This window comes from Mandrillus leucophaeus, unplaced genomic scaffold (genome assembly GCF_000951045.1).
Source record: "Mandrillus leucophaeus isolate KB7577 unplaced genomic scaffold, Mleu.le_1.0 Scaffold1362, whole genome shotgun sequence".
Classification (NCBI taxonomy): domain Eukaryota; kingdom Metazoa; phylum Chordata; class Mammalia; order Primates; family Cercopithecidae; genus Mandrillus; species Mandrillus leucophaeus.
In genome coordinates, this window is record NW_012101324.1 from 343,364 (window position 1) to 368,051 (window position 24,688).

A 24,688-nucleotide genomic window follows, 5' to 3' on the forward strand; every position below is an offset into this window, starting at 1 on the left:
CTTCACCTAAGCAACTATTTCGAATTAATGCCTTCTTAGCAGGCTGATCTCATTTTTCCTTCCTTCACTTTCCTATACTTATTTTTCCTCTGATTCTACCCATCCTTCAAACTCCAGTTTAAACATTTTTTTCTTCCATAAAACTTTCCTCATCTTAACACAATTTCCCTCTCTGAATTTTTATATTACTTATAATAGGCACCACATAATATAGCGTTCTCTGTTACACTGCTTTTCCCTTAAATAGACCTTAACCTCCTTGAGGACAGAAGCTATCCTAGTATCTTTGGAGTGGCAATCTTTCCAAATTTCTTTAGCTTTCCCCAGAGCCGTGAGTAGATACTTCTGGAATGGACGAATGATCTAAACTCAATAGACAAATACTTGTTGATTCATTAAAGTCTGCCCCAAACTCTGCTGTTTCACCCTTTGCTTTATAATCTACAGCACATCAATTAACCCAGAAGGGCTGAGTGGCGAATCCACCCTGCAGCCCCGCCACGTAACGCTCCCGGGCCGCTCAGTCACGCCACGCCCAGCCTGCTGGTTGCCGATTGGGCGTGGCCCAGCCCTGGGACGGCCGATTGGGCGTGGTGTGCGTGACTGAAGGCGTGGCTGAGAAGAAAACCTACGCTTTGGGTTAGACTCGGTAGTTTCCGGGAATCTTCGACAATTTCCGGCAACGATTTTCTCTCTCGTCGACCCACCTCGGGTATTTCCGACCCCTTTCGGGCTTTTCCGTCTGGCTCCCGCTCGGCTTTCTCCACTTCGGGAATTTCCGTGTCCCGCTCGGAAGCACTCGGCAATCGCTCGGCCTCCCCCATCCCCCGGTAACGGTCGCTGGTGAGTTTAAATGAGCCGGGGCTGGCCGGGCCGGAGCCGCTACCGGGGGGGCCTGAGGCACTGCAGAAAGTGGGCCTAAGCCTCGAGGATGACGGTGCTGCAGGAACCCGTTCAGGTAATGATAACCCTCTTCTCTGAGGCTTGGCTTGCAGCCTCAGTCGGGAAGCAGCGTAGGGCCACTCCGCGGCCTGGTGCGGCCTAGGCCCGGCTGCTTCTCCCGCCTCCCTTGCTGCCGAGTCCTGCCTATCTTCCGTCAGTTCGGAGGCCTTGCCAGCAGCCTAAGCCGTGTTACCTCTGGCCCCACGTTACTTCACCCTTAGTGTGAGCGGCTTCGGCGAGAATAACCGTCTTTCCCGTCCGAGCCAACGTCCAGCCAGCCCTTCCTGTCAGTCCAGGGGCCTGGCTTGACTGGGGTTGGGAGATGAGGGGCCGAAAACGCACCCCAGGCGCTCTCTTGCCTAAAAGATGATCGAGAAGCACATTTGATCGGAGCTTGTATGATCTTCGCGATGGTAGGGCAAGTTTGCGGAGGTTTTTTTATTTTTGTCTTATGTGAGAGAGTGGAGGGAGAGTAGGATCGGTGTCTTTAATACTAATTTCTATTTTGGTAACAGACTTCCTCTCCCACGTTTCCTTTCTCGGTGAATTTCCCACCGGACAATGATGGTTTGAGAAGACAACTCCAAGCCTCAGTGCTGAGGTGCAAGCACCAATACCAGGGGAGGAGGTGGAAAGGGCATATCTGGGTTGTTTTCATCCTCTCTGATGGGGATCAGGAGCATTTTGTTGTGCATGTTTATAAGGCATTCAGGAAATGAAAGACAAATAGTGGTGTTTGTGTCTGTTTCACTGCCCTTACACCAAGGTATGCTTTGACGCACAGTGCTGTGTTGCATTAAAGGAACCCTATTGGATTTTAAGTCTGTGATGCAGTGCCAAGTCATTTTCCCCTCTGACATCTGGAGAAACCGAATCTTTTGTGCCTTGGTAATGGACCAGGTCTGGGAGACTTCCTCCCACCATGTGATCTTTGACTTGATCAGAATTGACTTCTATCAACCACTGTCATTGAGTCTTGGACTTTATTTTGAAGTTATAAAGCAAACCGATTTTTAGAAATTCCTTCATATTGCCCTTAAAAGGCTTGAGGTATCAAATAGTAAATATTTTATTATGTCACTACTTTCATATTTATTTCATTTTTCTAAACAGCATGAAATACTCATTTCTTCTAGTTTGGCTTCTTCTCCAGCTGTTTACATATAGCAGCTATTAGTGTTTGAATTAATAAAACGTTAAGATTGTATCTTATGAGATTTTCCTGTCTGTAAGTTGTATCGGTTTTTCTAGAGCTATTTCTTTTTACCAGCATAGTTTCTTTTAAGATTTTTTTTTTATTCTGGCTGCAGATGAGGTAATTACATAATTTTTTAAGGCCTAACATGAACTTAAATAGATAAGCAGATTACTCAAGTTATTTAATTTCTGTTGCATATTCTTGTAATTTTGTTTTAATAATGATTTTTTTTTTTTGCCTTCTCTGGCCCCGGAAGTCTTCTAAAGTGATAAACTAGTTGCACTGATAGACGATAACCACCATTTAATAATAATTTCAGACTTTATAAAAGCATGGAAGGCCGGGCGCGGTGGCTTACACCTGTAATCCCAACATTTTGGGAGGCCGAGGTGGGTGGATCACCTGAGGTCAGGAGTTCGAGACCTGCCTGGCCAACACGGGGAAACCCCGTCTCTACTAAAAATATTAAAAAATGAGCCGGGCGTGGTGGTGGGCGCCTGTAATCCCAGCTACTCGGCAGGCTGAGGCAGGAGAATTGCCTGAACCCAGGAGATGGAGGTTGCAGTGAGCCGACATGGTCCCGCTTCTCTCCAGCCTGGGTGACAGAGTGAGACTCCGTCTCAAAATAAATAACTAACTAACTAAATAAATAAATAAATAATAAAAGCATGGAAAAGAGAAGGAATATGTATCCTGTTTCTAGATAGTACCCATCAGTTTTCCTATTTGCCCTTAAAGTACTCTTAGCAGTAACACACTTCAATATTTTTAAGGCTTAAATGTCAAATTTCCTTCTTTTTCATACTAGCATTGTCCATTAGATTTTTGAGATGGTGGTAGAAAGTTTTAGGATATAACTAGGTAAAAATTTTGGTTGTATAGTATAAGAAGAAGCCATTCAAGAAGGGATTTGGAGCAGTGAGAAGAACAAGCAACTTTAACTACAATGATAAAGATCAATGATCAGGGATAGTGCTGCAAATGGGAAAGAATTAGGAAGAGAATAAAAATAGGACAGACATATAAGATACTGTCTTTATTTAAAAAAAAAACAAAAACAAAAAACTATGATGACTGATTGCATGTATTTGGAAAGCAATGAGAGTAAGTTGGAAAATTGTTCTTTCTTGGAATGCCTCAGAGTTGATGGTATTACAAGGCATAGGAAGAAGTTCGCAGAAAAGATGAACAACTGTTTTCTGCATTTTTTTTTCTTTAAAGTTTTAACGTAGAATGGCCAGGCTGATACACCATATATGCCTAAATTAAAACTCCATCTCAAATTACTACTTCTCAGAAGAGGATTACTTTATATTTGAGTCCTTATAAAAGTCTCAAATATGAGGCAGAAGTTCTGTCAGTTCCTTTATTTTTAATAGTAACTATTTGGAAAGACACACTAGGCTAAGTGACTTCAGTGAGAGCTTTTTGGATATTCATAAAAGTCACCTGATGAAATTGGTTTTTTAAAAAGAAGCAAAGAGATTTTATATAGATTTAGCAATTATTCCTGGGTGAAGCAAGACTTCACAGGAGTGTTGGATGAAGTTGTAAATAAGCCTTTCAAAAATTGATTTAATAAGCAATATAGCAATTGGGTACCATATACATGATATTATTTTAGAGATCATTAGATGGTGAAGAAGTACTTTTGGCTGGGGATAAAATGTTCAGGGACAGCATTTAACATGGATTCACGGGGAGGGGGGAGGGGGGAGGGATTGCATTGGGAGTTATACCTGATGTAAATGACGAGTTGATGGGTGCTGACGAGTTGATGGGTGCAGCACGCCAACATGGCACAGGTATACATATGTAACAAACCTGCACGTTATCCACATGTACCCTAGAACTTAAAGTATAATAAAAAAAATAAATAAATAAATAAAATTTTTAAAAAAAATGGATTCAAAGAGTAACATATTTTCGCTACTCAATGAGCAATTTAGATTTAATGTACATTGGTAATGAATAACCATTATATGAGCAGAAGAGTTTTTGAGCAGAGGAATTATGTAATAAAAGCACCACTTTGGGAATATTAATCTGGTGCTGTTGGAAACGGAGGACGGGACAAGAGTTAGACATACAGACTAGTAGAATAGTCCAACTGCATGATCACGTAGACTAGGGCTGCTTAATCTGGGCACTATTGACATTTGGGGCAAGCTAATACTTTGTTGGAAGCTGTGCACTGTAGAATGTTTTGTAGCATCCCTGGCTTCTAACCACTGGATGATCCCTCCATTTGTGACAACCAAAAATACCCTTTAGACATTGCTAAATGTTGGGGCATTAGTTGGGAGTAAGAAGGCAAAATTGCCCAGAGAAAGAACCACTGATGTGCATCTAAACTAAATCAGTATCCTGGAAATTCAGTTATAATGTATAATATGAAATTTCAACAGTGCCTTTTTCTTTTCTTTATATTTTCTTACATTGTCTGAAGCCTTTATTATCCATTTCTTTTATGGTCTTTAAAAAAAGGCAGCTGACTGGGCACAGTGGCTCACGCTTGTAATCCCAGCATTTTTAGAGGCTGAGGCAGACAGATCACTTGACCCAAGGAGTTCAAGACCAACATGGCAACATAGGGAGACCCCATCTCTTTAAAAAAATAATAATAATAAAGACAGCTTTTTTGATAAAAATAAGAACACAAAATGTATAAAATATTTAACAAAAACAAGTATAAAATTTTTTTATAATAAGGTTTCTCTAACAAAAAATTCATAGTGATTAAAGGCTGGGTGCAGTGGCTCACGCCTGTAATCCCAACACTTTGGGAGGCTGAGGCGGGTGGATCACAAGGTCAGGAGATCAAGACCATCCTGGCCAACACGGTGAAACCCCGTCTCTACTAAAAATGCAAAACAAATTAGCCAGGCGTGGTGGCGGGCACCTGTAGTCCCAGCTACTTGGGAGGCTGAGGTAGGAGAATGGCGTGAACTCGGGAGGTGGAGCTTGCAGTGAGCCGAGATCAGGCCACTGCACTCTAGCCTGAGCGACAGAGTGAGACTCTGTCTCAAAAAAAAAAAAAGAAAAGAAAAATTTATAGTGATTACATTTAAGTCTGAGTACAACTTATAGAGGTTTGTTTATATTTTAAATAATATTTTATATTTAAGAATAGCTAGCTGGTAAGGAATTTTACAACTTTAAACTGTTGTTTATTTATCTTTTAAATTAGTGCACCTGGGGACTAACCCATTAACCAGTCGGATTTCTCTGAAACATTTTTTAGGGGAGATGGAGAGGAGTATTGTTCTTTTTGGCTTCATAACTTTCTTTTAGCAGCATTTTACCCATCTGGCTTTAATTTGTAGAACTCTAGCGGTAATGCACTGGGTGTTGTTCTTTTAGGGGAAGGCCCACACCATCAGTTGGGCAGAGGTGCTGATTTTAGCCCTGTTCATCATCAGCTACTAATCTGTAGTGCGTTGGAGAATAATCTGTTCTCCCCTCAATCCCCGCACAAGAGACACTGTCAGTCAGGATCTTAGAATTGATTGAGCAAAGCAGGATGGAAGCAGTATGTGAGATTCTCTACATGGAAAGTTTTTTCTGATGCTCTTAAGAATTGGTGCTAAAGGAATGATGTTCTGAGCAAAGCTTGATTTTAAGTCAGAAATGGATACAACTCTTGAATATGATACCTTTTTTCCTTCTTTTTTTACCCAGCCCTTGCCCCCATTTCTTTAATTTTAAAAGGACAGAAAAAATTTCGAAGTTCTAGGACTTTATGACTTTAGTATGTATGTGTGAAATTTTCCTGGTGGTCCATAGTAGTAAAATAGCTGATAAATCATTTGAGTCTTTTGTGGCTTATATGTTGCAAAATAAGCAGTTGTAGCAGGTATGCTGGGGAGATGTTATGTAACGGAAACTACATATTTATTGAATTTCTTTATATTAAGAGATTAGCAAGAAAAAGGTTTTCCAAGTGCTTAATGTGTGACAGTATACTAGGAGCATTATTAATGGATCATTTCATTTAATCCACAAAACAACTCCAAGAAATAAACTCCATTTATCAGATGAAGAGATTGAGGCTGAGAAAAGTTGAGTATTTCCCACAAAGTCCCACTACTGGAAGTGCTGGTACACAAATTTGAGCATGTCTCCAAACATCAAATCTTTGGTATCTTCGTTCTGCTCACCATTTTCTTTCACTTACAACAAAATTAAACATGTAAGTTCTTAGGAAATCCCAGATTTCATAAAGGAGTAATTAGGTGGTAATTATTTGCATGAAAAAATAATTCTTCTATTTATCACAGAGTTTCTTTCAATAGAGACTCCCAGAGATTCTTAATTATTAGATATGCATCTAGGAATACAAAGAAACTTAATGCTAAGACTAACGTATAAGAGTGTCAACAGCGGAAGACTGCCAGAAGTTAAAGATGATTTGTTTATTCATTCAACATGTATTTACTAAGCACCTGCTTTAAAAGCACATAATAGATGCTGGGAGTATAATAGTGAGCAAAAACAGACATAGCCCCTACCTTGTGGAGTTTATAATATGGTGAGGAAAACATCACTCAGATACTGTCCTAAATTAATACATAATTATAGCAGTGGGAAGTATTACAAAGGAAAGGTACTTGGTGCAATTAGAGTGTATAATAATGGAGCCCAATCTCATCTTTTTCCTTGTATCTAGATAGGAATGGTAAAATTAGACGTCTTTGAGACTTTTTAAAATTTAAGCTATATAAACAAAGGTTAAACAAGAGGTTCTGGAGACCCCAAACTAAGTTCATTTCTGTTCTTTCTTGAGGAAATAGAAAAGGCTAAGTCATTTACTACTTTTATTTTTTAAATTATAATTAATAATACTCATTGTGGAATTATTAAACATTTACTTGTTTGTTCAACAAAATTTATTGAGTCTTTACTGTATCTAAGGCATATTAATCACTTAATATAATTTAGATGTACTGGTACAATGTTAGCTAGTGATCAGTAACCAGATTTTACTGGTTTCCATTGTAACCTTATTACATTATTCAACAAATTATAAGCTGGTGTATGTGCTAAAAGTAAAAAATAACACTTGTATCATGATCAGGTGTGAGATATCTCAAAAGTAGTTTATTACTAAAAATGATTTGACATTACCTAGTAAAGATGAACATATGCATATTCAACAACCCAGTAATTTTATTCCTAAATATATATTCTAATTTGGAGAGATTCTTTTTGTGTTTTTTGATGTGAGTCTTGCTCCTATTGCACTCCCGCGGCTATTCACAGGTATGATCGTAGCCTTGAACTCCTGAACTCAAGCAGTCTTCCCAGCTCAGCCTTCTGAGTCACTGGGACTAAAGGTTCACACCTTTAGTAGTAAATGGGCTAAAGAGATTCTTAAACATGTACCCCAGGAGATGAATCTAAGACAGTTGCAGCATTGTTATAATTGGAAAAACAAAACAAAAAAACAGCCCTAGAAATAACCCAGATGTCCACATGCTGTGAAATAGATAAAATACATATAGGACTTCGATATATTTATACAGTGGAAATATTATATATTCAGCAATGAAAACAAATGAACTCTAGCTACACACATCAAGAATGAATTTTCAAAACATTGGATTTCAAAAGCAAATCATAGCAGAATGTATACAATATAATTGTATTTATTTAAAGTTCAAAAACAGAGAGAAGTAAATGTTATACTGCTTAGAGATGATATGTACAAATGTATAAAATTGTGAAGAAAACCAAGAGAAAGGTCAAGAAAATTCAGTGTGGTGGTTTCCTCTTTGGGGCAGGGAGGGGTTTTGTTATCAACAAGGAGTGCAGAGGGAGTTTCAGAGATATTTTATTTCTTAAGCTGGGTGGTGAGTACATGGGCCTAAATGTTTTTGATTATTGTTACTTAAAATGTCCTTCTATCTCATATATGCTTTAGGTTATATGTTTCATAATTCTAAAAGAGAAAACATATATTCAAAAAATTAAAGGTTATTCCTATGATAACTTTACTCATTTGCATTCCAATATGCTTCCTGGAGTGGATGAGAATTGAGTGGCATTAAAGGTAATAGATAGCGAAGTTTTTGTGGGAGGATGACATACATTTTAATATCTCTGTCGTGTATATCACATAAAGTGGTTGAGAACCACTGCTGCTAAGGGTCTGTAGTTTAGTAGGGTTGGCAATCCTGTTAACAAGTAACCATGTTGTGAGTGCTTTACTAGAAGAAGTATCTTAAAAAAGAAATGGCTTGACATCAGCCAGGAAAGCTTTATGGGGGCAGATGTTATTTAAGCTGAATCTTTAGGGACGAGCAATTTATAAGGGGAGATTGGTGAGGGGAGCCCACATTGCCCAGTGGAGGAAAAGGATGTACAAAGGCACGGAAGCCTACAAGTCCACAGAGAGTTAAGTGAGGAAATTCAGATGTGTTAGGAGCCACCCTGTGAAGAGCCTTACCCAGCACACTCTGGAGTTTGCTCTGTGGGCACTGGGGTTTTATCACTTAAATTAGGAGTATTAATTTCAGTATTCGATATAAGGCTCTGTGCTAGTAGTTACCTTGAAAGTCTGTCTGTATGTATATTTATGTTCTTTTTTCCTCCATTTGCAGGCTGCTATATGGCAAGCACTAAACCACTATGCTTACCGAGATGCGGTTTTCCTCGCAGAACGCCTTTATGCAGAAGGTTTGAAATCTATTCATTGCTGTAGAATGATATATGAATAACATATATGAAATTCCATAACTTTTTATCACTGTAACAAGATTCTAGATATCATTCTCTTGTTTTTTCTTTCTGATTGACACTAGTTCATAAAATCTTTTTATTTGTGTAGTTTCCTTACATACTTTTAATAGCTATGTAGAGTTGATTCAGGTTTATATGCTATGATTTACTTAATCATTTTTCAATCTGTAGGGTTTTTTTTTCCCCAGGGTTTTTGTTGTTTTGGGGTTTTTTTGTTTGTTTGTTTGTTTGTTTGAAACAGGGTCTCCCTCTGTCACCCATATTGGAGTACAATGGGACCATCTCAGCTCACTGCAACCCCTACCTCCCAGGCTCAAGCGATCCTCCCACATCAGCCTCCCAAGTAGCTGGAACCACAGGCACAAACCACCACGTCCAGCTAATTTTTTTTTGGTAGAGATAGGATTTTGCTATGTTGCTCAGGCTGGTCTCAAACTTCTGAGCTAGGCGATCCACCTGCCTTGGCTTCCCAAAGTGCTGGGATTATACTCATGAGCCACCATGCCACATAGTTTTGTTTTTTTTGTTTTTTTTAAGAAAATAGTCTGTATTCTATGGTGAAGAACATGGATTTAGACCCTGTAGCCTTGGAACAAATCCTGACCTGTCACTTAAATGTACAGTTTTATAACCTTGGACGAGTTACTTTAATATCTGAAAATTCAGGTATTTCGTCTATAAAATAATCATTGCCTCTTAGAATTGAAAAATTCGATGAGATGGTATATTTAAAGCCCTTAGCCATCTGGCTTGGTAATAAATGCTTAATAAACACCACTGATAATGTATGTTTTGTTTCTGTCATTATTATAATTCCCTTTCTAAGATGCTGATGTAGATCATTGTATACAGCTTTTTTTTTTTCTTTTGAGTCATTTCCTTGGGTTATATACTTTTAAATGGAATTTACAAGTCAAACAGTATGCGTTTAGTAGCCGAGAGTTGGGAGAACAAGGCCTAAACCTCAGGGGCAGGAAATTTTACAAAAGGACGAAGATCAATGCTTGGAAGTAGTTTTGAGAAGTTAAGTGAAAACCAGTCTTACCTTGTCTCTGAGATAGTGGGGTGTAAGGTGATTACTGTTCGTGTGAGAGAGCTGTCAGGTCCTGGGTGGAGAATGGGAATTCAGTGAGAAAAGTGAGGAAGATCTGGGCAGCAGGAATTTAAGGTCCCAATGAAAAGATTAGACAGATCAGAAGGAATGAAAGACTGAGAAAGAAGATTATACAATAGATTAATCTACTCCATTCACTTATGCAAAAGTGATACTGTGAAAAATCTATTTAAATATATTTTCATTGATACCTAGGCAGGCCTCATATTTTGCTGTATTTTAAAAATTTTTGTTGAGTCAGAATCTCACTCTGTCGCCCAGGCTAGAGTACAGTGGCACAATCATAGCTCACTGCAGCCTTGAACTCCTGGACTGAAGTGATCCTCCTGCCTCAGCCTCCCAAAGAGCTGGAGTAACAGATGTGAGCCATTGTACTCGACCACTGTCTTCTGTTTCTAGTATTTCCTTTTTGTATTTGTTTATTGTTAAAGAATAGGCAGTTTCTAGTTTATTATAGTTAGGCTTTTAAAAATTGTAAATTCATGGTTTAGAATTCAATTAGATTTTCCCATAGAATTGGTGGCAAGATTCCCAGATTAGTCCACATAAAGCTGTTTAATGCACATTATTTATGTGCCTGATACAATGCTTGGCACTTGGAAAGTTGCTCAGTAAATGTTAGTTTCTTTCAGTATAGAACCTAACCATTCTGTTTAACCATATTGTTTTTTTTGAGTTGGAGTCTCACTCTGTCGCCCAGATTAGAGTACAATGGTACAATCTCTGGCTCAATACAATCTCTGCCTCCCAGGTTCAAGCAGTTCTCCTGCCTCAGCCTCCCGAGTAGCTGAGATTACAGGCATCCGCCACCACGCCCGGCTACTTTTGTGTTTTTAGTAGAGACAGGGTTTCACCCTGCTGGCCAGGCTGGTCTGAAACTCCTGACCTCGTGATCCACCCGCCTCAGCCTCCCGGAGTGCTGGGATTACGGCTTGAGCCACCACGCCCAGCCTCTGTTTAACCATATTTATATGAGGAAAGATTTTAGAATTAATTGTAGTTAAGAGCAGATACTGTCCTGGCTCAATAATAATAACAATAATTTTATCATTTATTGATTTCCTACTGTATACTAGGTACTCTAAGTATTTAATATTAGTTACTAATTTAATCTTCAATAATCCTGTCAAATAGACATTGCTATTGCCATTTTCTGGATGGAGAACTGAGACTAATGTCCACAGGCAGTAACTAGTAGATCTGTCTGATTCCCCTTTACCAAGGGTAGCAAATACTTACCACCTCTCTGATTTGCAACCATAGTAGCCATCACTAATCCATTATAGTATTCATTCCCACTGAACCAACCTCAGAATTCTTGGCAACATTGTTTTCTTGGCTGGACAATATCAGTTGATATGCTAGATGTTACCTGTTTGCTCAAGGGCCTCCTATGTCACCAGTAGCAGTTTCTATATTTGGAGAAAGACATCCAGCAAGGCATGAGGCTAAAGCAGTTGATGGTAGGATCTTCTGTAAGTCAAATTCTTGAAATAATTTCTCAGTTTCACTGGTTTTTTGTTGCCCATTTGTCTTTCTCTCAAGATTTATAGTCGGCCTGAGACTGTGGGATCAGAAAGAAACAACAGCAGAATGATATAAGAGAGAATATGGGATACTGAGGTGGGCGCATCACCTGAGGTCAGGAATTCAAGACCAGCCTGACCAACATGGAGAAACCCCATCTCTACTAAAAAATGCAAAATTAGCCAGCGTAGTGGTGCATGCCTGTAATCCCAGCCACTCTTGAGGCTAAAGCAGGAGAATTGCTTAAACCTGGGAGGCGGAGGTTGCGGTGAGCTGAGATCGCGCCATTGCACTTCAGCCTGGGCAACAGAGCAAGACTCCGTCTCAAAAAAAAAAGAAGAAAAGAAAAGCGAATCTGAACTCAGATACTCATTTGCCATTTGATCTTAATCAAAAGTCATTCTGAGCCTTATTTTCCTTATCTTTAAAATAGAAGAGAAATGTCTATTAGTTTTAAGGACTAAATACAGTAAAATATATAAAGAGTCTGCTGTAGTTTCTGGCACATAGAAAGTCCTTTACAGGTTCCCTCTCTCCCCTAACATATCCTAATACAGTGACTTTTCAGGGTTTTGTGGTGTTTTTTTTTCTTATTTTTATTTTTATTTATTTATTTATTTTTGAGATAGCCTGTCACCCAGGCTGGAGTGCAGTGATGTGATCTCGTCTCACTTCAGCCTTGACCTCCCAGGCTCAGACAATCCTCCCACCTCAACCTCCCTAGTAGCTGAGATTACAGACACATGCCACCATACCCGGCTAATTTTTGTATTTTTGAGGACACGAGATCTCACCATGTTGCCCAGTGCAGTCTTAAACTCCTGATCTCAAGCAATCCTCCCACCTCTGCCTCCCAAAGTGCTGGGATTATAGACATGACCCACTGTGCCTGGCCAGATTTTTTTTACCCTTGTTAGATATGATACAGTCTAATATTTTCCATTGAGTGGTTTTGTTGTTGTTTTAATGTAGGCTGATAATCACTAAATTGACATCACAGTCCACTATTGAGTTGAGATTTGCTGTTTTGGAAAAACTCTGTCCTAATTTTACCATCTCCCTCCAGTAAATTCCCTTCCCCCATTGTAAGCATGTATTTTTCCTTCCCACCACCAGTACCTGATCCCCTTGACCAAGGTTTTTCTCCTTTGTTAATTAACTGTTAAGAATGAATAGAAATAAGTGCTATAGAACAAATAGAAATAGTGTTAGACTATGAGGAAAAAAATACATTAATGCAGCTACTATGATAGGTCTTTGGAGATATATATGTGTGTGTGTGTTTGTGTGTAAAAGAGTTATGTTCAGAAAATCAACCAGACATAAGTTGACACGTGCATTTTTTTCATAATAATAGCTATCTATGGAACTCTATGAGACTAAGAGGATTGTAACTAGTGAAAGGAAAAGAAAGAGAAACAGCTGAAAACCTTGTGTCAACATGTATTCCTAGGTTATTTTGAGGGTTCTAGCCCAAAGTTCAAAATTGCTTAAGGTCTAGTGTTTTATCTTAAATTAATGTGGGTTTTACATCCCACACTGCAAAATGTTTTTGTTTGTTTGTTTGTTTGTTTCAGACAGGGTCTCCCTCTGTCACCCAGCCTGGAGTGCAGTGGCCCAATCTCGGCTCACTGCCTCCCAGGTTCAAGCAATTCTCCTGCCTGAGCCTCCTGAGTAGCTAGGATTATAGGTGCCCGCGGCCATGCCCAGCTGATTTTTGTATTTTTAGTAGAAACGGGGTTTCACCATGTTGGCCAGGCTGATCTCGAACTCCTGGTGTCAAGTGATCCACCCTCCTCGGCCTCCCAAAGTGCTGGGAATACAGGCGTGAGCCACCGTGTCTGGCCTTTATTTTTTAATATCAGTACTTTTTAAACATTTTTTTTAAAGTCAGGATCTCCCTATGTTGCCCATGCTGGCCTCAAACACTTGGGCTCAAGCGACCCTCCCAAGTAGCTAGGAATACAGGCACATGCCACTGCGCCTTGCTTGAGTACATTTTAAATGACCGTAAAATTGTTCACCAATTTTCTGCCTGTCTTAGTGATTAGTGGATAAGATGTATAGATTGCATTGGGTGTATCAATTTTAGTAAATTAGGCTCAGTGGGAGAGAACTGAACCAGAGTAGAACGTTCAGCATCTGTTTCGTTTCTATTAACCAGGATACTGAGAGCCCAAACTCACAGAAATATATGCGTACAAATGGCAACATATAAAAAAACTATTTACCAGATTGTGTTAAGATCAATATTAAAGAATATCCAGAATTCTACTAAAGATGTGGAATAATGTATCATTTTTAGGCCTTTATTGATCCAAGACTCAACTATTTTCATTGAATTAACTTGGATGTTTCACAGACACATCAAACTCAATATATTCAAATCTAACCTAAGATACCACTAACTGAATTTTCCTTATCTCCCCTTCCCTGCCTATTCCTTTTCCCCTCCCAAATCTATGTTCCTTCTTAAAACCCTTCAGAGGTATCTAATTGTTGTAAGGATCTGTTGCTAAATCTTTACACAGTTTACAAAGCCCTGCACAATTTGGCCGTCTTTTTTCTCCTCATATATTGCCATTTTCTGCCTCAAACACTAAGGAACCTTTTAAAACTTCTTCCAGCCCTCTTTTATTTGTGGTCTTTTTACTCTAAGCATGGTTTTAAAATACTTCAGAGTACTATTAACCCCTTCATTAATAACAGTTTTGTATAAAACCAGTTAGTATTGAAATGCAGGATGTAAATAAATGTAGAAAAGATAAACATTGAGAATAGTGTTAATATGCTAAAGTTGCATATGTGGATGAAATGTTCAACAGTAGAAATGACTCTGAACAACAGAATGAATAATGTAATAAAAGAAACGTACAGCCTCCATACAAATGAAAACAGCAAAAAAAAAAAAAAGTTAATGATGAAATAGAATTACTTGAGCATGTGGCCCAGTGACACTTATGTACCCCCTGCATTAATATCAAATATCTACTCAGGTATTGTAAATTTAAGAGAAGGCCAATAATTAAAATAATAGCACATACAGCCTTCACTATGTGTCAGATGCTATCCTAATTGCTGTACATGTATTAAGTCATTTAATCCTAACAGCAACCTTTAAAGGTAGTATCATAGTCCTTATTTTACAGATGAAAAAAAAAATGAAGGTCAGAGAAGTTAAGTAGCTCCACCCTAAGTCATAGTTAGTAAGTTAAAGTGCCGGAATCTGAACCCAAGCAGTCTAGCTTCACATTTGGTACTTTAATACACGTGCCATACTGCTTATAGTTGATTTAAAAACTTAACAGATAATCAATTTGTTTTATTATTTTTTTTCTTCTGAGACAGAATCTCGCTCTGTTGCCTAGGCTGGAGTGCCGTGGCACGATCTCGGCTCACTGCAACCTCTGCCTCCTGGGTTCAAGCGATTCTTGTACCTCTACCTCCCAAGAAGCTGAAATTACAGACATGCACCACCATGCCTGGCTAATTTTTGTATTTTTAGTAGAGACGGGGTTTCGCCATGTTGGCCAGGCTGGTCTCCAACTCGTGGACTCAAGTGATCCGTCCACCTTGGCCTCCCAGAGTCCACCTTGGCCTCCCAGAGTGCTGAGATTACAGGCGTGAGCCACTGAGCCTGGCCCAGATAATCAATTTAAAACATATGTCACTAATCATAGAAGGTTCTATAGGTTCTCTGCCATTAAATACACACAACATCAGAGTTCATGATAGGGTAGCCAGCAGAGTACTCTAACCTCTGAGGGCTTCTCTGATATTTGTGTAGTTTATCAAGGCTAGGTAGAGAACACTTACCTCAACAAATTGTAAATTTGTCAAAACTGGTCCATTTTAGAAAAGCTGCTTATTTAGATTATACATCAGTATGAAGAAGAGGTGTCTATCTGGTTTAAAAGCATCGAAGGACTAATTTACCTTTCTATTTGATGTAAATGTATCTGGAGGATGCAAGGTTAAACCCCTCTTAATTGTTTTGGACTTATATTCAAAAGACCTTTCCAATTTTGAAGCCAAACCTGTTCGTAAGAAGAGGAACTTCAGTAGTGTTGCTACAACTTCTTTATGTATTTATTTATTTATTGAGACAGAGTTTCGCTGTTGCCCAGGCTGGAGTGCAGTGGCGTGATCTCGGCTCACTGCAACCTCTGTCGCCTGGGTTCGAGTGATTCCTCTGCCTCAGCGCCCCGAGTAGCTGGGATCACAGGTGCACGCCACCACACCCGGTTGACTTTTGTATTTTTAGTAGAGATGGGGTTTCACCAGGCTGGCCTTGAACTCTTGACCTCAGGTGATCCTCCCACCTCGGCCTCCCAAAGTGCTGGGATTACAGGCTTAATTTGTTTGTTTTTTCACTTTAACAGTACATTCTGGAAATCTTTCTGTGTCTGTATTTTTCATTACATGGACATAGCATAATTTACCTAGTACATGATTGATTTCTCAATATTACTTTAAGAGTGACTTAATGGAGTCAATGCTAACTTCATTCATGATTATGAAACATATTATGGACCTTATAATTCTAATCCCATATTTTAATTAAGTCTGTAGAGAAAGGATGGTAAATAAGTGGCATGCCAATAACTGTTTCTGGATCCTGTTATTTTGATCCCTACACTTAGTAGCTAGGCCATGATCAGCCTCAAGAATTTTTCTGAACGTGGCATTTCAGACAGTCATTATCCGTTAGTTGGAGTTACTGTTCCAGATGAAATCTTTGGCCGGGCGCGGTGGCTCAAGCCTGTAATCCCAGCACTTTGGGAGGCCGAGACGTGTAGATCACGAGGTCAGGAGATCGAGACCATCCTGGCTAACACGGTGAAACCCCGTCTCTGCTAAAAAATACAAAAAAAAAAAAAAACTAGCCGGGCGAGGTGGCGGACGCCTGTAGTCCCAGCTACTCCGGAGGCTGAGGCAGGAGAAAGGCGTGGACCGGGGAGGCGGAGCTTGCAGTGAGCTGAGATCCCGCCACTGCACTCCAGCCTGGGCTACAGAGCGAGACTCCGTCTCAAACAAAAAAAAAAAAAAAGAAATCTTTGTCGATCCTATCCAGTAAATATGTTCTGTGCTTTTTAGATTTATGGCTGCTTACCACTGGTTCATTAATTGTGTTTGGGGTACTGTTGTCTTTTTCTGCTGCCAAGTTACTTGTGAGGAGCCTAAGAAACCACCCATGTCATAACACTTCAGATTGCTCTGGATTTACTTCATTATCTGACAGTTTCATTACATTTATTTATTTAGTTAGTTATTTATTTATTTTTTAAACAGTCTCACTCTGTCACCCAGGCTGGAGTGCAGTGGCACGATCTCAGCTCACTGCAGTCTCTGCCTCCTGGGTTCAGGCGATTCTCCTGCCTCAGCCTCCAGAGTAGCTGGGATTACAGGCATGTGCCACCACGCCTGGCTAATTTTTGTATTTTTAGTAGAAGACGGGTTTTGCCATGTTGGCCAGGCTGGTCTTGAATTCCTGACCTCAGGTGATCTGCCTGCCTCAGCCTCCCAAAGTGCTAGGATTACAGGCATGAGCCACCACTCCTGACCAGTTTCATTATTTTTAAGTTTTGCCTAAATCACCAATCCATATTCTCATTTGAACATATAATTTTTAAGTTATTATGCTTCATAAAGCTGATTGCAATATTACACTAAAATTACACACGCACACATACACACAAAAAGAATAGTTGGTATCTTTATGTTATTAGGGAATTTTATTGCCGTGAAAGTTGACCTACACATAATCAAATATTTGTAAACAATTGAGACAGCCTTACTATGACTGGGAGTTAAACTAGTTTGTGGGAGCCATTGTTTATTGGTATAATCAATAGTTTTTAAAAACTTATAAGGTGAAAAGAAACCAGACCATTGTAAAATCTAGAGGAAATCCAATTTTCTAACTTAACGTAAATTAGAAGTTGTAGCTCAGTAAAATTAATAGTTTATTCCTATTGCAGTGAGCGACCCATTCTTTTTTCTTTCTGCACCTGCAGCACTAAACTACTGTACATCTCATTAAAACACATCTGCCAAAATTTCTTATCATTTACTATTGATTATTTTTTACACTGTGGTTTCATGAAAAACCAGAAGATGGACCAGAGAAAAAGGGGTCTGTTGGTTTTTGCTTGTGCATATCTGTGACAAAAAACTTAGAAATAAAATTTCAAATTACTTTTTTATCCAAAATCTTAGAATGATGTTAACTGTTTAGAAAGATGTGGCAAGTTTGTCTTGTACTTTACAACAGTGGTTCTCAAACTTGAGAATGCCACTGAATCACTTGAAGAGTTTGTTAGCCATGTAGATTACTGGTTCCTACTCCCAGAATTACTAATTTAGTGGGTATGAGATGGGACACAAAAATTTTCATTTCTAGAAAGTTTCCAAGTCATGCTGATACTGGTACAAGGACCACACTTTGAGAGCCACTGGCTTAGAAGATCCTTCAGCTCACTGGTATTGTTACACAACCCATTTTTAGAAGCACAGTTTTGTGGTTGTCCCTCTCTTTCCATCCTCTTTGTTGTTGCCTCTGTAGACCCTCATCTGGATTGTGGGGATAGAAGTGAAGTGATGATCAATTTGGTAGAGACAGACTAAATAAGGGTGAAAAATGCCACATTGCATTAAGAAGGCAGGGGTCATTTCCTAATGTAAAAAGAGGGGACAGATTGATAGACAACTCAGCTCTTCCCATTATAATGTAATTTAATTATTGTTACTATACAAGTCTGTCAACTGAATGTTAAAATGCTGTGAGCAATCACAATTTATAATTTTTATCTTAAATATAATTTAATGTATATTTGATGTTAAAGCAAAACAAGTGTTTTTTTTTCAATCTGGTCTTTTTTAAATGTAGAAATTACTTCATATTGGTAGTTAGATTTATTTACACTCAGGTTTCTCTTGCTAATGAAATTTGACTTCTATCCTCCCAAAAGATTTATTAGAAAAATATTACCTAAAAACAAGATCCTTTACTGTCAGTCTGTTTAAAGGCAGGGGTATTTGTGTGTGTTTGCTTTTCTTAAATATTTACCGAGAATACCATGATTGTCTTCATTGTATTATTTCCTTGGTTTCTTATAGAGAAAAGTAATCAAGAGCGAAGGAACTAACTTTGCTATAAACAAACTGTTTCTCCATAATTCAAATTTGAATTAATAAGTGATTGTTTTGTGTTAAAATAGCAAGCCTAATTTTTTTTTTTTTTTTTTGCTAAACTTGTTTATTGCATGATAAACTGATTATCATTCAAGATACTGAACAATAGCCTTTTTTAAAAATGTCTGTTTTTAGTACACTCAGAAGAAGCCTTGTTTTTACTGGCAACCTGTTATTACCGCTCAGGAAAGGCATATAAAGCTTATAGACTGTTGAAAGGACACAGTTGTACTACACCACAATGCAAATACCTGCTTGCAAAATGTTGTGTTGATCTCAGCAAGTAAGTTTTAAAATATTTTCTAGCTATTTTGTTTTACTTACACTGTTGAATTTTGGATGAAATTCTTTTCAGATTAAACTCTGATTCCCTTTCTTCCCTCTTTTTCATCTATTTCAGTAACATTTGAAATGTTTGCACTGTTGCCTATGCTATTATTTATATTATGGAGATTTCGTTGTTATGGTAATAAATAATAGAGTTTAACTCTGGAGAAACTTAAGTTACAACTGATTCTTATTGGTTTCTTAAATGATCACAAATATTTCGTTTTCTTTGCTTTCAGTGTTAGACCAATTTGAATAAGCCTAAAAACCCACCAGTTCACTTGAGATTAACACCCTTGTGTTTAGGTGATTGTAGTTTCCTTTTTAAGATCATTTTGTTGAGTACTTCTTTTGCACATTATAGTTAAACCAAGTCAGCTGTCCCTATACCAAATTTGGAGGCATTTAGAGATACAGATAGTTAGGTTCTGTTAAATTATTTTCTGTACTGTAAGAGATGGAATAATGGTAAAAGGGACTAAACGGTCACATGTGTAAACGGTGTTAGATATTTGTAAAAGCCTGTATGTATAATTGGCTTGTAGGTTTACAAGGGGGGAGATACAAGTAAGTCTCACCATAGATTGATCAATAACTATATTATCTGTCCAGTGACTGATGACTTTTTAATTAAAGCTAGCTCAAATATCTGAAATTTCTGAGACATTTGTTATTGAATTATTTTTAAATTTCAAAGATCCTAATGTTGAATTCTTAAAAATCTTTCTTATGTAATTTGCCAGTTCCTTCTTTTTTTTTCTTTTTTTTAGAGAAAGGGTCCTGCTCTGTTGCTCAGGCTGGAGTGCAGTGGGGTGATCATGGCTCACTGCAGTCCCCCATCTGGGCCTAAGCGATCCTCCCATCTCAGCCTCCCATGTAGCTGGAGCTGCAGACACGTGTCACTACACCTGGCTAATTTTCTTATTTTTTGTATAGATGTGGTCTCACTATGTTGCTCAAGCTGGTTTCGAACTCTTGGGTTCAAGCTGTCCTCCCACCTTGGCCTCCCACAGTACTGGGGTTATAGGCATGAGCCACTGTGCCTGGCCTAAGTGTGCAATTTCTAATTAAAATATGTTAGTCTTGTTTAATTTGCATATACATTTCTATTTTAAGGAAGTAAAAAGGACCACCATGTTTGTTAATGAAGAACATTTATATTTTCTCCCCCAGTATAATAATCATCTTCTGTTCCTTCTGACATGAGTAATGAATATGTTGCTCAGACTGGATTTGTACATACAGAGACTAAATGTAACTGATTCTGTTTTTAACGGTAAAAGTGAAATTTTAAGATCATAAATTTCCAGCCTCTCAAATAATTCTAAGTACGTGTTTGCCACTATCCTAATTTAAAAAAAAATTTTTTTTTTACAATAAACAAATTTTCCAGGTGCAGTGTCTCATGCTTGTGATCCCATGAGATGAGAGGACTGCATGAGCCCAGGAGTTTGAAACCAGCCTGGTCAACATAGTGAGACCCTGTCTCTACAAAAAATTTAAAAATTAGCTGGGTGTAGTGGTGTGCACCTGTAGTCCCAGCTACTCACTGATGCAGGAGGATCACCCAAGTCCAGGAATTTGAGGCCATAGTGAACTATGATTGTACTACTGCACTCTAGCCTGGGTAACAAAGCGAGAACCCATCTCTTTAAAGAAAGAAAGAAAAGGAGAGAGAGAGAGAGAGGGAGAGATGAAGGAAGGAAGGAAAAGAGAGAGAGAGAGAAAGAAAATTTGTGTCTCCATAATTAAATGCACTTTGGTAATGAAGAATATGTTTACATGAACTGCTTTTTATATTAGTTTTTAGAAATCTTTAAATTTGTATTTTAAAGGCTTGCAGAAGGGGAACAAATCTTATCTGGTGGAGTGTTTAATAAGCAGAAAAGCCATGACGATATTGTTACTGAGTTTGGTGATTCAGCTTGCTTTACTCTTTCGTTGTTGGGACATGTATATTGGTAAGTAAGAAAGATTCAAACTGTCAGAAAAGCATTTCCGTACAAGAATGTTTTCTAGTTTAAAAAACCTATGTTGATCGGTGTTTATCAAATATTACTTGGCTGAGTAGTATATAATCTGATTTTATGACCTTATTAAAATAGCAGAGATGTTAATCTAATTTTAGATTCTCCACTTAGCCTTACTGATAATAGCTACAGCAGCCCTGCCTAACAATTGATCATACATGTTAGGTTTTTTTGTTTGTTTGTTTGTTTGTTTGTTTGTTTGAGATAGAGTTTTACTCTTATCATCCAGGCTGGGGTGCAATGGCACAATCTCAGTTCACTGCAACCTCCACCTCCCGGGTTCAAGCGATTCTCCTGCCTCAGCCTCCCAAGTAGCTGGGGTTACAGGTGCCCGACACCACGCCCAGCTAATTTTTGTAGTTTTGGTAGACAGGGTTTTACCATATTGGCCAGGCTGATTTTGAACTCCTGACCTGAGGTGATCCACCTGCCTCAGCCTCCCAAAGTGCTGGGATTACAGGTGTGAGCCACTGTGCCCAGCCCCGTGTTAGTTTTTTTACCTTGGGTGAAAAGAGTGTCTTTGTATGATCTACTGAGGAAATAGAAGAAAAGATAGCCAGGTGCATTGTCTCATGCCTGTAATCTCAACACTTTGGGAGGTGGAGATAGGAGGATCACTTGAGGCCAGGAGTTCAAGACTAGCCTGGGCAGGGTACCAAGACCCCATCTCTACAAAAAAATAAAAAGTTAGCTGGGTGTGTTGGCACATGCCTGTATTCCCAGCTACTCAGGAGACTGAGGTGGAGGATCTCTTGAGCCCAGGAGGTTGAAGTTGCGGTGAGCTGTGATTGTGCCACTGCACTCCAGCCTGGGTAACAGAGCAAGACCCTGTTTCAAAAAAAAAAGAAGAACAACAAGTAACTCTGCCCATCTGCCCATGGGAATGCTTCCCATGTGTAAATGTTTTCTGTTGTCACTTCTTCCCTGTGGAGACTGGAGACTGCTTGTCTAAAGAACTAGGATAGCATCTGTTTTAAGATAAATTGAGGCTAGTTTGAATAGTGGTTGTTTTTCAAAACCTTGAAAATGTGTTTCTGAACGGAATACATTATTTGACTAAGTTTGGGGGCCCATTTTCAGGTGTAACAGTGGTATGTTTAGCCATTAATACCACTCTTTCAAACAGGAGTAACCAAAGACATAATATCAATATATTCATTTACCTTAAGGACTGAGAATAATGAATTTAGTTCATGCAACTATGATTCTTCTTGTCATTTAGTCAAGAAACTTTGAGATTCATTCCCATTATAGCTACACACCCTTGACACTGGGAATATAAAGATAAATAACTCACAGTCCCCACTCTCAAAGGTTTATAGTAGAGTAGGAGAAGAGAAACAGTAAACAAAAGTTTGTAAGTGTGATATAGTGAAATGTATATATTTGGTCTTTGACCTCATTTCCTCTTATACACTTAGAAACTCCAAAGTGATGTCTTTTTGTATGCAAACAAATTGACTGGTAGCCGGCATTCCCTGGGTAGCTTCAGGATAGGGGCTGGCAGCAAAAGATCAAGGCAGGATTAGAGGGTTGGGACTTTTCATCCCCACCCCCTAACCTCCCAGGAGGTGAGAGGAGCTGAAGATTAAATTTCACCAGTAAATTGATAATAAGATTATCACCAACAGCTAATGGTTTAATCAGTAATGCCTATGTAATGAAGCCTCCATAAAAACTCAAAAGGACAGGATTCAGAAAGCTTCCAGAAAGCTGAACACATGGAGGTTCCTGGCAGGTGGCTTGCCTGGAGAGGCCATGGAAGGTCCACACCCCCCTTTCCCCATGCCTCACCCTACGCACTCTTCATCTCTATCCTTTGTAATATCTTTTATAAGTCAACTGCTCTAGCAAGTTCATCAAACCTGAGTAGAGCGTTGTGGGAATCCCAATTTATAGCTAGTTGATCAGAAGTTCCTTAGGCCCAGACTCGTGACTGGTTTCTGAAGGTGAGGCAGGGCAGTCTTGAAGACTGAGGCCTTAACCTGTGGGACCTGAGGCTGTCTACAGGTAGATGGTGTCAGAATTGAATTAGCGGACATTCAGCTGGTGTTTGGTGCTTGGTGTGTTTGGCGGGGAAAAAAACCCAGACATTTGGTCACAGAAGTGTTCTGTGTTGATGATTGTTATTGTTGAGAGAGAACAGGAGAAAACAAAATGTTGCTTTTTCCACACTCAGAGTTAGTTTTTATTATCACATTAAAAGTTCTGTCATAAAATTTGAGCAGTATATTGTTCAAATGAGAGAATAATTAGTCCTGCCTGATTAAGAAGGGGGTTATGGTAACTAGGAAAGACTTGATAGAAAAAGTTTGACATCTCATATCTATACAGTGACTTCAGAGGAAAATAGATGTTTGAAGACTACAAATTATTTGAGAGGAGTAATGTACAAAAACAGGAGGGTAGACAATTTATGAAAGAAGTTGTCAAAATTTTAATAAGGAATGTTGGAGAAATAATCCTAAAGAACATCATATTTTTATTTTTAGAAAATTAACTAAAATGAAGTATTATAAATATTACTCTGTTTAAAAGAGTTGCATTAGATGATAAAAAGTCACACATGGATAAGAAAATCTCAAAACATTTGGAAATTAAACCACCTCATCAAGACCCACACCAGAGTGTCTATGCAGAGGACCCAGGCTCCGGCTGTGGCTACAACATAGGATTTTTATACAAGAAAAATAAAGTGAATTAAGCCTGAAAACAAAACAAAACAAAAAACCTGATCATTTATGCTATATTTAAAGCATTTAAATCACTTTCAGAATTACCACTGGGAGTGTTATATTAAAAATTAAGGACAAGTGTGGTGGCTCCCGCCTGTAATCCCAGCATTTTGGAAGTTCAAGACAGGTAAATCACCTGAGCCCATGAGTTCAAGACCTGCCTGGGCATCATGGCGAAACCTGGTCTCTACAAAATATGCAAAAATTAGCCAGATATGGTGGTGCGCACCTATAGTTCCAGCTGCTCAGGAGGCTGAGGTAGGAGGATGGCTTTAGCCTAGGAAGTAAAGGTGGCAGTGAACCAAGATCATGCCACTGCACTTCAGCCTGTATGACAGAGCCAGACCTTGTCCCCCACCAAAAAAAAAAAATTAAGAATAATTAACCTCTACGCAAATAAACTAGAAAACCTAGAAGAAATGGATAATTTCCTGGACACTTACACTCTCCCAAGGCTAAACCAGGAAGAAGTTGAATCCCTGAATAGACCAATAGCAGGCTCTGAAATTGAGGCAATAATTAATAGCCTAGCAACCAAAAAAAGTCGAGGACCGGATGGATTCATAGCCGAATTCTATCAGAGGTACAAGGAGTTAGTACCATTCCTTCTGAAACTATTCCAATCAATTGAAAAAGAGGGAATCCTCCCTAACTCATTTTACGAGACCAACATCCTGATACCAAAACCTGACAGAGATACAACTAAAAAAGAGAATTTTAGACCGATATCCCTGATGAACATCGATGCAAATAAAACCGATATCCCTGATGAACATTGATGCAATAAAATACTGGCAAACTGAATCCAGCAGCACATTAAAAAGCTTATCCACCATGATCAAGTGGGCTTCATCCCTGGGATGCAAGGCTGGTTCAACAT

At 38.8% G+C, this 24,688-nt stretch overlaps 1 protein-coding gene across 5 annotated transcripts in view; it reads left to right on the plus strand.

Moving 5' to 3' along the window:
* Positions 1-791: 791 nt before the first annotated feature.
* The window catches only part of CDC27 (cell division cycle 27), a 66,274-nt gene continuing 42,377 nt past the window's right edge, over positions 792-24,688 (plus strand). For 4 of the 5 annotated variants that reach the window (XM_011973271.1, XM_011973272.1, XM_011973273.1 and 1 more), the window contains exons 1-4: positions 792-958; positions 8,743-8,818; positions 18,852-18,999; positions 20,879-21,004. In XM_011973271.1, coding sequence (XP_011828661.1) covers positions 932-958; positions 8,743-8,818; positions 18,852-18,999; positions 20,879-21,004 — 377 coding nt within the window. In that variant the 5' untranslated portion in view covers positions 792-931. The remainder of the gene's footprint in view (positions 959-8,742; positions 8,819-18,851; positions 19,000-20,878; positions 21,005-24,688) is intronic. The other variant, XM_011973275.1, reaches the window with a different exon arrangement.